Source organism: Globicephala melas, chromosome X (assembly GCF_963455315.2).
Source record: "Globicephala melas chromosome X, mGloMel1.2, whole genome shotgun sequence".
NCBI lineage: Eukaryota > Metazoa > Chordata > Mammalia > Artiodactyla > Delphinidae > Globicephala > Globicephala melas.
Genome location: NC_083335.1, coordinates 4,221,475 through 4,237,142, shown reverse-complemented (window position 1 = coordinate 4,237,142; position 15,668 = coordinate 4,221,475). Strand labels below are relative to the sequence as shown.

Genomic DNA, 15,668 nt, shown 5'->3' with positions numbered 1-15,668 from the left:
GAAGACGTGGAAAGTGAGAGACAAGAAACAGGAAAGTTTCAGCAAGAAAATATGAGATAAGAACCAAATGGAAATTTAAAAAGTGAAAAATATGATAAAGAAACAAAAAACGAAACTAAACAAACAAACAAAACCACCAAACCCTCAGTGGATGGGTTCAACAGCAGAATAGAGAGGTCAGAGAAAAGAATTGGCTAACTCTTAAGGGAATTACACTGAGTAGAAAATGCCACTCCCAAGAGATCACATACTGTATGATTTCATTTGTGTAACAGTCTTCAAATGACAAAATTAGAGAAATAGAGAACAGATTAGTGATTGCCAGGGGCTAAGAAGGGGAGGGGCTGGGAGGGAGGTGGATGTGGCTGTAAAAGGGCAACATGAGGTGGCGAGGAAGTTGTTCTGCACCTTGGCTGGGTCAGTGTCCGGGCCCTTGTTCTATAGTTTTATAATATGCCACCATTGGGGGAATTTGGTGACATGGCACACTGTACATGGAATCTCTTATTCTCACAACCACTTGTGAGTCAAGTTATCTCAAAATTAGAAATTTAATTTTTAAAAAGTCAAGACTTTTACAGACTGCTCAACGACTCTATATTGCATGTAGAATAAATTTTGATTAATATTTCTAACAACTCATGATATATCAGAAGTATTATTTAAATGGAGCATATAGTTATGCAAATAAAGATGTTAGAAACTGGTTAGTGAAAAGGGTATCAGCAATTATCCTGTACTAGTTCAATTGCAAGTATGCTCATCCCTTTTGTACATGGCAGTTGGGGCCAGCATGCTTCATTGAACAGCTCATTGGTCACATTTCCTGGAGGGCTTTAGAGAAGGAGAATGATTGCTTCAGGCTAGGGTTTGACAAGAGTCAGGCCAGGTTCAGGTGTGGCTTGTTTCCCAAAGACCAGGGTTGTATTTGGATGACTGGTTGAGATTTGTATTGGCCTGTCCTTGGCCTCTGGCTGCAGCCGGTGGTGAGGAATAAGTTGCGCAGACTCTTGCTTACTGAGGCCCCTGCAGCAAGTGGAGCCATCTCCTGACCCAGCAGGTCAAACTCTTTAACTCATTTCGTAGTGGTCTGATTGCTAAAGCAGAATTACTTTATAGACTTTATGCCTAAAACAGAGAACAGTGGTGTTTTTACTCCACTATTACAATCTTTTCATGAAAAGAAGCTTCTTAGAGGCATAAGCTCAAAGATAACTCATTTATTAAAAAAAACAAAAAACTGATATTTATTTCACTTAGAATCATATGGTTTATCAAAAAGATCATAAAATTTGGAGTCGGGGCACTTTGCCTTGAGTCCAGCCCTGTACCTGACTAGCTGCCCAACAAGTTGCTTACCTTGCTGAGCCTCAAGTGTCCTCATCTGTATAGTGGGTGTTACAGCAGAGGTTTAATGTATTAAAAAGGGCAGCATATGTACGAAATGCATACAGTGCTCATTTACTGTATGCTGTTACTCTATGAAAATGTATATGATATGTAAAAATGACTACAAGAGGAGTGTATTGTAATTGCTGAACACCAGTCCACTTCCATAAATGTGATGTGAGCACCTAACATGCACAGGAGTGGGGCTGGGCTGGGCTGTCTGGAATTCATAGAAAAGAGACTCCAAAAAATACAGTACAGGGCATTCTGGGCATTAAGCCTTGCGGGTATTTGTCAGCCTCCTCAGAAAGGGAACAGGTTTAGGTGGGGCTGTATGGAGATTAAGAGCGTGGGCACTAAAACCAGTCAGCTTGGGTTTGAATCCCCACCCTCTTAGAACACTTGTGACACCAGATGTGTGGGTTTTGCCCCCACACTGACGAATTCTCCAAAACCAGCTGAGTGTTCTACAATTCAATTTGATTCTGATACTAACCAGAGTTAGTGCAGACCCCACAGGTTAAGGGCTCAGTCCCACAGAAGTTCTCACTTCAGATGCCAGTTTCAAGTAGTGGGTACCCAGGTTACTCACAACTTCTGCTTAGCTTGGCTACAAATCGGGGCTTCCCACAAGTCTCTCCCTGAGTCCAATCATTTGCTAGGAAAACTGACAGAACTCAGGTAAACACTGAGGTTTACCAGTTCATTGTATAATAAAGAATATAAAGAATGATACAGCCTGTGCGGCTGTCTGAGTTCTCGAGGGCTGTCAGCACTGGAGGCCGATTTGCCCCCCACCAAGTTTAGGTTGGGGAGATGTTTTCTGAAGTCTTCCAATGAAGCTTAAATGACTCCTAAGGTTTGAGGGCTGGTCAGGAGCAGAGGTTTGGAGGGAGCAAGGAGAAGCGAGGGCAGAGGTCGTGGTATTGCTTTCTTCATCCACCCTTGAGGGAGCTAAGAGAAAGCAGATGAACGTTTGAAGGCTTTAGTTACTGTGGGCTAATTACAGCGGTGCTAGGCTGAGGCGGTGTAGTAGACTCTCTGGGTGTAAGTACTTGCTCTGAAACCTTGAACTTGGCCAGATTACTTAACTGTGCCTTGGTTTTCTCATCAAAAAATGGGGCCAATAATAATTTTTATCTCACAAGGTTGTTCTGAGAATGAAATGAGTTAGTATAGACAAGGTTCTTAGAAGAGTGCCACCAAAAAATTATTTCTGAGCTTTTTTTAAAATGATGCAGCTGCTGCAGAAGGACAACGATAAAAACTAAAAATTACAATTTCAATCAGCAGAGATTGGGAAGAGGGAGGGAGTAGTTTGAGAAAGCATATTTTCTTTTTTTTTTGCAGTACGCGGGCCTCTCACTGCTGTGGCCTCTCCCGTTGCGGAGCACAGGCTCCGGACGCGCAGGCCCAGCGGCCATGGCTCACGGGCCCAGCCGCTCCGCGGCACGTGGGATCTTCCCGGACCGGGGCACGAACCCGTGTCCCCTGCATCGGCAGGCGGACTCCCAACCACTGCGCCACCAGGGAAGCCTAAGAAAGCGTATTTTGTCATCTACCTAGGTCACTAGGTACTGTTTAAAGCTGAGAAATCAAGAAGTAGTGGTGTAAGCATACTCCTAGGTTATGGAGGCAACCCTCAGAATTAAAAAAGAAATCTCGCTAAACGTGGTTATCACTGACAAATGAAGCTTGAGAGGGGAGACTATTTTGACCTTTTATTATCATGTATGTCCCAGTTTGAGTTTTTTATGAACATAAGCATGCATTTTATTTATTTTGTACTAACTTTCCTGTTGTAATTAACAAATGATAAACTTCACATATTTAAAGTATACAGATTGATAAGTTTTGATAGGTGCCCACTTGTGAAACAAGCACCACAATTAAGATGATAAACATATTCATCACCACCACCCCCTCAAAAAAAAAAGCTAGGTTTAAGCTTCTTAGTCTGAGTAGTCTATATTAAGGAACTTCTGGGCTTTAATTCCCTTTGAGCTACAGCATCCCTTAATTCAGATACCTTTTTTACTTCAAAGAGTATTTTCTTTTAATGGTAACAGTGATGAACTCTATATTCTCGTATTCATGTGATCTTCTTATCTTTCCTGAGTAAAACCTGTAAAGCTAATAAGAACCTACAGTGATTTTTTTTTTTAAAAAGTGATCTGTTTTCCATAGAACCTCCAGTGTTTATCGTATGTAACAATGATCAGATTTCAGACTCGAGAGTGGGGAACAGATGATTCATGTCTTCCTCAGACCGTTAGCACTATTCGCTTTTCAAAAGTTCCATCCCTTCTCTGGGCTGTTTCCCCGAACGCTCATGCTGCACGTTCAAGTAGGAGTCACAGGAATAACCTCTCTAAAATCAGTGTCCGGATTTAGTAAAGCTTGGCTTTCCTTGCCCGGAGACTGCCCTCCCCGGCGCTCCCCGGCCCTCCCCTCCCTGCCAGCTACCCTTTCCTGGGCTGGCGCAAGGAACGGGCACCTTCTCCCTGTGGGGCGGCCGCATCGGGAAGTTTAATTCTGGAGTCCCAAGTGCGAATTGGAAATAGAATTCCTGTAGAAACCGGATTAAGATTTCTGCTTAACTAGGCTTTATGATCCCATTAACGCTGTGGCTGAGCTGTGCTCTGCGCCAGCTGTGGGCGCTTTTGTGGTTTCTTGGTTCGGTTTTGTTTTGTTTCTGTGGGCTGGTTTGGGAGCAGAACCGCCTTTTTATATCATTGTTTCTATGCGGAAAATGCGTTCAGTATTCCAAACAGACACACAAATGAATTTTTCACACACGGCCTGTTCACACTGTCTTGTAATAGCCCTTGACAGAAGGGGTTTGTGTTTAAAATAATGTCATTTGTCTTAGCCTAAGGGCAATAAGTTTCTCCAAGTCATAGACTTGCCTGCAAACTATAGGACAAACGTGTTAGGATTGATTGGATATCAAATGGAACTTAGAGGGCAAATGTGTTAGGATCGATCTGCTCGGTTTTATTTGGAGTATTATGATGTTTCTTAGGGCATGGGCTGGCGAACTTAATGGCATCTTTCACAGGTCAGTAGTGACGTGTCCGTGATGATGATGTTCTGTGTTTTAACTGACAGGTTTTCAGGAGGCCTGATATAAGGGTAAGGATATTTGGCTTTCAGCACATGGGCCTCCTCCTTGTGTGTTTCTGTGCTTTATCGAACACTTAGTCTATTTAGCGTTCTTTGCCTTCTCACTGATTTTATGAGTCACTCAGATCAGTTTGCTCTGCTGTGTCATAGCTTTCAGTGTTCACTAGAAATGCTTTATTTGTTACAGTGTTTCTATGTGCGGAAAAAGCCGATGTGTGTGAGGGCAGGATGCTAAAATTGTTACCACTGTGCAATACTGACTTCTGTTGTGTTACATGAATTCTGACCAAATGGGTATTCATGGCACCGGGTTTATAAGGCGAGGCCTATAGAGTCCTCTTAATTTAACCTCGTTTGTCATGTAGTTCATGCTGAAGTATTTAATAACAACAACAAGAACAACAACAAAGTGGTCAGTTGTCCTCCTGCCTGAGTAGGAGATCTAAGTAAGATTTCAAGTCTTGATTACAAGATCAAGTAAGATTTCCTGTTTGCATGCTGAATCCCAAAAGCAGAAGTGCTAATCTTAAAGATAAATTTAGCAAAATCAGCCCCATTTAGTATTTCTTAAAATATAGAGGTAGCTGTTACAGCTAGTAGATTATAGTTTATAGTTTCCTCATGATTTTCCTTCCCTTTATTTCAGAATATTCATAAAGCAAGACAAAGATTGGTAATGTGCATGCATTTAAACCTGAGTATCAGATGTTGAAAATTAACCTATTTCCATTAAATGAAAACAATGTGGATTTTGACAGAATCATTTCATGACTTCAGTTTTAAAGTTTTAATCTTATTGAAGCCAATGAAGTAGTACAAAAATAAGCAGGTTAAATCAAATTATTGTTATTCTAGTTGGTTTTTCTTTGTTTAATTTTGTTTTTATCATGTTTTCTTTTGCTCATGGGAATCATTTTCTTTCACTGATTCACATTGTTAAATATTAGTGTTTGGCTTTACACTTGCATGGACTTTGAAATGCTGTGGGTTTTTGTTGTTGTTGTTGTTGTTTAGTCATTCATTCATCTGTTTTTAAAATTTTTGTCAAAGAATGATTCCGTTTTCTTTGTCTTTAAAAAAAGAATGTAAATTTAAAAAACCTGGCTGCATTTAAAAAGTTGTCCTGCTCTGAAGGGTAGCAGTACCAACTGTGTACTAAATTCAGTCTGATGATAAAGTATAAAAATATTTTAAGTAGCTATTTTATTTTATTGACAAAAATGAAAGGTGGTGGGAAAGAGTAAATTCTTTTAAAGCTTTGCTACTTCTTCACTGATTGCCTCTTAAAGAAATGTAGTCATTAGAACCAGTTTCTTGAAGGAAAAATATATTGATGCTAAATTTTAATATTTTCAGCCTCAGAGACTTGATACAACTTTTAAAAGGTGTTATAATCTTGTCATCGTCAATATTCATGCTCATTATACCACCTGCTAAACTAAAAGTCCAAGTTTTTAGAGTTTCATAAGCTGATTCCATAAAGAAATTAAATTAAGAAGAGCATACATGTAAAGGGATTGGAAGAAATTTAGATAAAGATATGTGACGCTTTTCTTCGAAGCACGTTGATACTGTAATTAGAAAGATTTAATATGGTTTTGAGTCATAAATCACAGTATTTAATTAGCAATAAGTAACAGAGTGTATGTATGTATCTGCATATGTATGACCCCAGCATGTGATATGCGCATGCACATGTGTGTGGAAATGTTGTTAATTCCAGTGGTGTTGACCCCTGGGCAGCATAATAGTTCCTTTTGAAAACACATGTCTATGAACTGCCTTTGTATTTTTGGCTTGATTTTGTTCCTTGCCCTCTGTGGTATGTTTTATTTTCTATGAGCATGTTATGCGTCTGTTATTTTGTTTCTTGGCTGTATGCTGCAGTATTGCTTGATTTTAAAAAGACAGTACATTCTTTGAAACCCATGATGTTTGTTTGCTTTTCATTTTTCTACCCCAACACAAACACAGAATAGATACTCCATTTTAGGCTGAGGATGCTATAGATGGCCTACACGTTCTTTCCTTAACTCCAAGGGGGAAAATGTTGGGATATGCAAAGCCATGAAAGGTGTGTCGACTTTTACATGCTTACTGTCTCTTTAAAAAAGAACTTCCGTCCTTTCACCTGTCTGTTTGCACGTGTTTCTCTTCCCCTCTTTGCCTTTTCTTGTCCATGCACCTGGTGCTGTGCAGGAGATTCAGGAAGAACACAAGGGCTACCCTTCTGAAGCTGAAGCTGATCAGGTGGCAAGTTCTACGTGTTCATCTGTTTGTAGTTACAGATCGTGTATTTAGAAGCCATTTCATACTAGATTTCTAGACAATCAGCAAATGCTTTTTCCACTACAGTAGTACTCTCCTGTCCAAGTTTGGTAGATTCCATTATGACATTATTTGCAAAAATTGGTTTATCCAACATTTTGTCAACCAGAAATTTGTTCATCTCTGCTTCTTGGTTTTCCCAGGTAGATTTACTGATGAGGTTAACGAGCCTCAGTCATGACAGGATTCTGAAGTGCCTTCACAAAGACTTAGAGGGGCAGATGCATACGCTAAGGGTGCTCCTCGAGGGTGCAAACTTTGCTTTATTCAAATTTGCAAGGTCTGTACCCAGCACAGCGCCTGGCACGCTGTAGGTGTTTGTGGAATGAGTCCATGTATTTTATAGAAGAAAAAAAATTATTCATCGAGGTTTCTTGAGTGCTTACTCTTTGCTCAGTACCTCTGGACTCTCAGGAGTTTTTTAAAGCAGCAGAATTTTCCCCAAAGCTTATGTATGAAACCTCTAGAAGAGCTGCTCTAGGGAAGCATGGCAAATTCCCTGTGCTCAGTTGTGCCTTTGCCCAGCCCACCCTCCTTTGGTGACCCTGGGAGCACCCTGAAGAGCCAGTTTGAAAAGCACTGCTTTCGGCAGGCGGCTGTTACAGAAACTGTCCACCCAGCAGCCTTAGGTTCAGGAGGAGGAGAGGGTAGTGGAGAGGCCAGGAAGTTGATGGGCCTTCAGCTGGACCTTTCTTCCGGGTCGCCGGCACAGGGTTGGGATGAAATCATCAGAGAGAATTCCTCAACTGGGCAGCACCTTGAGCAAAAGCACCAAGAGGGCTGGGTGTGTTCACAAGACACATTTTATCCGTAAGGACATTCCTTCTTTGATTATGCTGTACATGGGTTGGATAAATCAAGGGTCAAATCATGTCCTGTGCAACTCGGAAGTCGCAGTTAAAGCTTAATATAGCACAAGTGTGAGTGCTATCTCCTAACACCAGCTTTATAGAGGGAATCTACTGTACTCGCAAAGCAGTGAGCCTTTAATAGCCATTCTCTCAAATTCCTATGCTAAAGCTGAATGTCTTTCCTGTACACAGCGAACCTTTTATGGGGATATCTGAAGCAGTAGGATCAATTGACTTGTTTTATTCTGATAGTTGCTTTTTCATCACCTAAAAAAGCATGTCCTAGATTTAATTATCAGTGAGAGGTTTGTCTCACTCTGTCTCACCAACACGTTCATGCTTCATACAAATGCACAAGTATTTCAAGCCAGATTTAACATGATTATCAGAAGAGAAGAGAAACCTTTGATCTCCAGCCTCTATCTTGAGAGCCTTGTACCATCTCAAAATGGTCCCAATCACTGCACTTCCCATCAACGACATTTTATTAGTTAGTCCTGGGTTGAGGACTTTAAAGTGTTTGACATGACTTGCTATAAAGCTTAAAGTGAATCAGACTTCCCCTCACCTCTTCCAGATTCAATTGATTAGAACAGCTTGCTTTAGTAAATATATTTCAAAATAACCTATTCCCATTTATTTTAAAATATCAGTTAAGGAATTTAAGTCTACATGATAATATTTACCCATTAAAATAAGCTTTAACAGTGTAGCATTTGAAGTTATTTAAAACTTGAATATTGATTAAAATAGCTTTCTGACTTTGTAACTATATTATAAAAATAGCCACTAGTTTAGGCAATAAATTAAAGAAAGCAGACTTTCAAAAAAAAAGGCTTCTATTAAGATTGGTGATTTTTTTAGTGTTTCTAAAACTGGACATTTAGAAGTATAAATATTGGTTTATGCTTTATTGTGTTAAAGATGTATTTCCAAATCAGGTGTGAGTATAAATGCATCCACAAACACTTATCTGAGTCCCCTTTAACAGTGCTCTATGTCCCTAAAAATGTTGATTGAGAAGTGTCTTAAAAACCAATCTGAAAACTAACACACCATTGTAAAGCAATTATACTCTAATAAAGATGTTAAAAAAAGTTGAAAAATAAAAACCAATCTGGGCTAAAAAGTTAAACTGAATAAAATTGCTGAGGGGAACCATGAACACTAATCTGTATGATTTTCACCGTGTATCTTGAGGAGGAGGGTGCACTGTGTCAGTCTGTGCCCTCCCCGAACGGACATACCTTGACCAACATTTAGCATTGAGTTTGCTCTTTATATTTTGACATTTTCCCTTCTTTATTTTATAAAATTGGATGAACCTACTATATATAGTATTTTAAATGGACCTTTAAGTCCCTTTATAAAATATATTGAAATATTCTTATAACTGTGAAAAAAAATTATTTTGAATTTTCAATAATTTTGATTAGAATTATAAAAGATATCAATTTTTAATATTTTGCTTCACAGAATTATGCTGAAAACTTAGTATTGTCTAATCTGTTTTCCGCTGAACACTAGTGACCTCCTGATGTAAACAGGTATTTTTTGGAGAAAGCCCCTGATGGACTAGGTAGGGGAAATGCAGCATACTCCAGCGCCCTCTGGCCGATTTGGCATGCACTAACATGCTAAAGCCTTGCCTCACAAAAAAACAAAAACAAAAACAACAAAAAAAACCTAGCTAAACTTGTTTCCTTTAACCCAGCATTTCCCAAACTTTTCCCAGAAAGTCCTGTTCACATCCCTTGGGAATTTAATGCTCTATGAAACACAGCTTGGGAATTGCTGGAGTTTTGAACACCTTATTCTTATTCGTGACACGTTATGTCAGAGATGCCCAGGAGAAAGTGACCAGTTTCCTTGGCAGCATCTCACAGGGTGGCAGTACCTTGGAATAGGCACCGAGTTCAGGCTCTGGTCCCCAGCATTGTAGTTCAAGAACACCATTTTCTCAGCTCCCCTGAGTTATCTGGTACTATCCAACCAAGCTTGCAAGAGACTAGCTACTGGGCCACAGTGCAGATCCGAACATTTAGAAATGTGGGCATGTATCTTTCCAGCCATCCAAGACACCCTTTTCCTAGTGGCATTGTAGCAGGAACCCTGATACCTCATTAGCAATTTGCTTGGTGAGTGTGGAATCAGCACAGAGTGAACTGACTTGCGAGAAGCCTGATGAACACACCCTGCTCCACAGGAGTGGGTGAAATACTCTTGTCTGCCAGATGAGGGCGCATTCTTGTGGCCTGAATGGGATACACACTGACAGGCCCACTCGCCCGTCCCACCTGTACGCTTTGTGCAGACGCAGGTAGCTGGGCTGCAGTACAGAAGCCTAGGGCTTTCCTTAGTAAGAGACCCCTCCCTGGTTTCTTGCTAATTAGACTTTGGGGTTTCCCGCGCAGTCTCATAGCTGGGCCATTTCTACAGCTAACTAAGCATCTGCATCTAATGTTGATTTTCTTTGTATTAGTTTCACGCTCAGAAGGTAACCTTTTTTGACCTTATTTCCAAATTCTGGAGGCACCTTGTAATAGCTGTCTGTGTCATGATCACAGTGTCTATCTGTCACGTCAAGCCATTTCTGTATTAATGCTTTCTAACTGTGAACTTTAAATACGTGTAACAATTTGCTAGACTATGCAGCATGGTGTCCTGTGATGCTGAGCTTTGAAACTGTCTTGTACGGGGAGGGGGGGCATACATTTTGCACGCTTCTGTAGCCTCGTAGCAAGAGCGCAGAACAGTACCATTCTTCCCAGTTGGAAAGTGAGATTTACTCCTGTTTGGTTTCTTGCCAGGGTCTAAGGGATGGAAATAAGCTGGCACAGATGGAAGAGGCGCCCCTTTTCCCAGGAGAATCAGTCAAGGCCATTGGTAAGTCTAACAAGTACACTTTGCTTATAGAGACCCATAAAATGAACTGGCACTTTACTCGCAAGCACAGATGATGTATGTGCTGGAGATCAGCCAGACCAATTTAATTAGGGGACAGATGGACTAGACCTAGTCATTCTTATTAATGTCATCATGACCTTAAGAGGTAAGGGACTGCAGAGGATCCGTTTAAGCTCCGAACGAGTCTTAGGTGGCAGTACCAACAGAAGAGGGGTCCAGCTTTTCCCCATGAACTGAAGGCTGATGAGACTCTCACGGTAACGTCAGTTCGCTGCTTTGTTGGAAGGATTCACTATACGGAAAACGTATTGACAGACGATCCATATCATACTTTTAATGACAGTTTTGAGAATTTGGCAAAGACACTTTGGGGGCTTATAAGAGTCCAGAAAGTACAATTTTAGTGCAGGAAAAGGGCATGTGTCGCCACCCTGGATTGTAAGGGCGACGGCCTGAGGCGGACTGCCCGGGGCTGGAGGGGCGGGCAGCCGGCTGTGGCCTCTTCACCTCACGATCGCCGGGGTTAGGTCGGACGGTCTGGTTTGTGAGGCCGAGTGTCGCCTTCTTCCCTCATGGCTCTCTCCCAAAGGCGCGTGCCGGGTCTCAGAGCACGGTCATCTTGTGTTGGGGTAGCTGGGCTCTCCTACCAGGACCTCCAAACAACTACTCCTGCTGGATAGCCTAGTCTGTGGCTCAGGACTCTGTTCAGCCCGACCTGAATTTCCAAACTGTTTTCCTCTCTGGCTTCTGGAACTTCGTTCACTCCTGGTGCTCCTCTGGCCTCTCTGGGCCTTCCTCCCCTGGGAGCGTCTCTCGCCCTGCCTCCGTGCTGCTCTGGAACAATCTGACTACAGTGCAGAGCTAATTATGCCTCTTCTTCTCCGGACAACAGACTGCGCAGATTTAAAGTGGACGTGAACAGTTTTGACACATTTATACCCCTGGGAAATGACCATCACAGTCAAGATAATGAACATATCCATCAGCCCCCAGAAGTTTCCTTAGGCCCCTTTATATCCCTCTCTCCCGTGCCTTCTCCCCCTTCCCCAGGCTCTATAGGCTAGTTGATATTTTCTAGAGTTTTATAGAAATGGAATCATTGAGTATGTTCTTCTGTCTACTTATCCCATTCTGCATAATTATTGTGATAGTCTTCCATATTGTGAGTGCCATGGGTCAGCAGTCATGCCTTTTCATTGCTGCATAGTACTCCACTGTGTGGATACACCACAGTGTGCTTATCCATTCATCTATTGGTGGACTGTTGGGTTGTTTCTGCTGTTTGGCTATTACAGATAAAACTGCTATGAACACTCATGAACAAGTCTTCTCTGGCCTCGTGTTCCATCATCCTCGTGCACCCTTTGACCCAGCCACACTAACCTCTGGGAACTCACTGATCTCTCCTCCCTTCCCCTCCCCCGCTTCCCTGCTGAGTTAAGTCATTCCTTTTCTGAGCTCTTATCACATTGAGTCCACATGGTTCTGATAGCATTTATCAGGCTATATGGTAATTTTCTGTGTAGTATCTCTCACGGGTCACCTGGTGGGCAGAAACCTTGTCCAGTTATACCCAGAACCCCAACAATAGGAGCCGCTCGGTATATAATGAGTTACAGAAATTTTATGCAAGTGTTTTGAGAGTTTGGCTGAATGACATCTTTAGTACCATTATTCATGCCCTCGGACTCATCTGTAGCTGTGTCCATTCCCGCCATTTGAGTGGAACAGCACTTCGGGAAGATTGGGAAGATGTGGTATCTTTGTGATAGGTGTGAGCCTCTTAACATTCATAGGAGTCATATATGTTGTTGATTTTGATGTGAAAGATATTGATATTAACATTAAGAAAATAAAATTGATATGGAAGCTGATGAAGAATTTGAAGCAGTCTTTTCCCACTTCATTGATGTGGTTTTGGTTTTTGTCATCTGTAAAGCAGTTTCTTTGGAGGTGCATCAGGGGACAGTGTTTAGCTTTAGTTAGTTTTCATTAGCAGTGATTTATGAAATGGTAGCCCAGGTTCTTCAGAGTTTAATTAATGTGTTTTTGAATGTGATTAATTTATCACTCAGGGAAAATGTGAACCACTTGGAAAAAAATGACAAAATGTAACTTATTATGAGGCCTTTTACTTAAAACCTCAAGTAGCAAATCAAAATTTTGTTTTAAAAAGTGGAATTTTATTAGAAGACTATCCATCTATGCCTTTATTTAAAGTAATGAAAGAATTTAAATTTCTAGAAAACTGGAATCACAAATTTATATATTTGGAAACTCATGTTAAGATTTATTGACACAAGTCAATGGCAGTAGATGATATTTTGGGTTTTTTCTTTCAGTGAAAGATGTCATGTATATCTGCCCATTTGTGGGAGCAGTGAGTGGCACCCTGACAGTGACAGACTTTAAGATGTACTTCAAGAATGTAGAGAGAGTGAGTATTTAAAAGTGTGCTTTATTTTTTAAAATAACTGCAGAAGAAAGTAAACAATAAAGAATACAGTAAATAGTATCCTGAAATGCCATCACCCTGAGAGAAGCAGAGGGTCAGTTTTAAGATGTGTGCATTTGCAAGCAGATTTAGTATCTTAAAAAAAAAAAGGGCTGTTAAAGTAGCACTTCCACCTGCGCTGGGGGTGAGGGGGTTGTTTAATTGTAGTCTCAGTGTCTACTTCACAAAGCAGGTTATAAATCAGACTTTGGTGTCTTAGCCAGGACCAAGAGGAAATGCGAAGTAAGCAAAGGTGTTTTAAGCCAGCGAAGACTTAAAATGGGAAAGCTCTGTTAGCCGACACTCATTGGCATTCATGTTAATTTGTGAACCCAGGACCCGCATTTCGTCCTCGATGTCCCCCTGGGAGTGATCAGCAGAGTTGAGAAGATAGGAGTGCAGAGCCATGGAGACAACTCTTGTGGCATAGAGATCATGTGCAAGGTACGGTCCAGACATGAGAGAAACTTAGAGGGGGCGGGTAGCTTGGAACTTCTTCACAGCCTTTGGACAGTAAGAGTAATTTGGACATTAGTGACTCAGATGTTTTCAGGACCCAGACCTCTTCAACCTTTCATCAGCCAATTCAGACCATTATATAAGCCATGGTAGTAAACCGCTTCTTTTCCATTGAAGTGTTCTAATTAACATGGACCTGTAACCTAGGCGGTGACGATATTTGTTACATTTCAGAGAAATCAAGTGGAAAGCAGAGATCAATATTTTTTCCAGTTTGTCCTGATAAGACGAGTCTTCAGTCAGAGACTTCCCAAAGGGACAATATTCATAAATTCTGTGATTAAAAACACAGTTAAGTTTCTTGGCTATGTTGGAATTTGCACTGAGCCCTGCTTATTTTTGGTTTTCGCCCCTTCCTCCAAGGGTTAAGTAAAATTTGTGTGACAGCTTTGACGAGGACTAGTCGTTTAAGAACCGCCTTAACTGATGTTTTATTCCCAATGACTTTGCCTCATGGAATACAGTTTATTAACAAACCCACCTGAAATACCAGGCAAGAGATCCTGCCTAGAGCGTCATCAAGGTCCCTTCCCAGCTTGGGGTTTGGATTAGATTCCTGGCAGTCTGTTTGCTTTGATCAAATCTCTGTGGAGACCTTCCTCTGGTTGGCCCTAGACTGCAGTTGAATCCACTTTTTCAAATAACCCTTTATGTGCCAGGTCGGGAATCTGCTGGCTTTTACTAGGCTCACCTTGGGCACCACACGGCAGTCCTCCCCTAGGACCAATCACTGCTGTCCTGATTCTCAGTCCAGGGCGCCGCACGCAGAGCAGTGCGAAGCCGTTGCAGAACTGAAACCAGAGGGGGGGTTTGATCAATTCTGTAATTCTGGAACAGGTCATTTCCCTACTCAGAACTCTTCACTAGCTGCCCATTACCCTTGGGCTGGAGGAAAAGCTTACAGAGACCCCGCGGTGTGAGCCGGACTTCCTTTCCTCGGCAGCTCCCTCTCCAGCCACCCTCCCCTTGTTCTTGCCATCCAGGTTCCTAGAGTTGTGCACACTTGCCTGTACCCCCAATCCCCACCCCACACAAACTCCTGGGGCTTCACACGTGCTGTTTCCTTTGCTTGTAATGCCTTTCCCTCTGAGCAATCCTAAATAGCAAGTCAGCTCAGTCAGTGAGCTGGCACGTGTGTAGCCACAGAAGCTTGGAGGGAGGGCACAGCAGGAACCTAATGTTACTTAGGCAGATGTCCTGTGGCTGTTTTCCTGTGGTATTTCTTGTGGCTGGGGTGAGTTTTTGCTAATAGCTTCTTTAAAATGTTTTCCAGCCTAGAATTACCAGGGCCGTGCTTAAACAGGTGATATGCAATTCAAAAAGTACAAACACTGAGTGTAGTAAAAAGTAAGTTTCCCTCCACCCAACACCCAGCCACCCTGATCTGCTCCCTGCAGCCACACACTGTTACCAGTTTCCACAGATGGCCTATGCACACAAGTATGTATTTGAAAATGTGAATGGTTGTATATTATATACACTGTCCTGCCCCTTTCCCCCTCCCTTAACCATGTACCTTGTGTCTCCTTAAGAGCAGTATATAACGAGCTGCTTCTTGTTTCTAACAGTTCTGTAGTATTCCATTAGTGGTACTGGAGTACATTTAGCCAGACCCTGTTTATTTTTTATTTATTTACTTATTTATTTTAACATCTTTATTGGAGTATAATTGCTTTACAGTGGTGTGTTAGTTTCTGCGTTATAACAAAGTGAATCAGCTATACATATACATATATCCCCATATCTCTTCCCTCTTGCGTCTCCCTCCCTCCCACCCTCCCTATCCCAACCCTCTAGGTGGTCACAAAGCACCAAACTGATCTCCCTGTGCTATGCGGCTGCTTCCCACTAGCTAGCTGTTTTACATTTGGTAGTGTATATATCTCCATGCCACTCTCTCACTTTATCCCAGCTTACCCTTCCCCCTCCCCGTGTCCTCAAGTCTATTCTCTAGTAGGTCTGTGTCTTTATTCCCGTCTTGCCCCTAGGTTCTTCATGACCATTTTTTTTTTTCAGGTTCTATATATATGTGTTAGCATATGGTATTTGTTTTT

The 15,668-nt window shown here is 41.7% G+C and overlaps 1 protein-coding gene across 7 annotated transcripts in view; it reads left to right on the top strand.

The window, feature by feature from the left end:
* Positions 1–15,668, top strand: part of MTMR1 (myotubularin related protein 1) — a 76,042-nt gene that overhangs the window by 13,153 nt on the left and 47,221 nt on the right. For 2 of the 7 annotated variants that reach the window (XM_030846961.3, XM_060292920.1), the window contains exons 3-5: positions 10,505–10,580; positions 12,944–13,038; positions 13,432–13,539. In XM_030846961.3, coding sequence (XP_030702821.1) covers positions 10,505–10,580; positions 12,944–13,038; positions 13,432–13,539 — 279 coding nt within the window. Of the gene's footprint in view, positions 1–4,500; positions 4,525–5,167; positions 5,189–6,714; positions 6,769–10,504; positions 10,581–12,943; positions 13,039–13,431; positions 13,540–15,668 lie in introns of those variants that run through there. The other 5 variants (XM_060292917.2, XM_060292916.2, XM_030846960.3 and 2 more) reach the window with 5 other exon arrangements.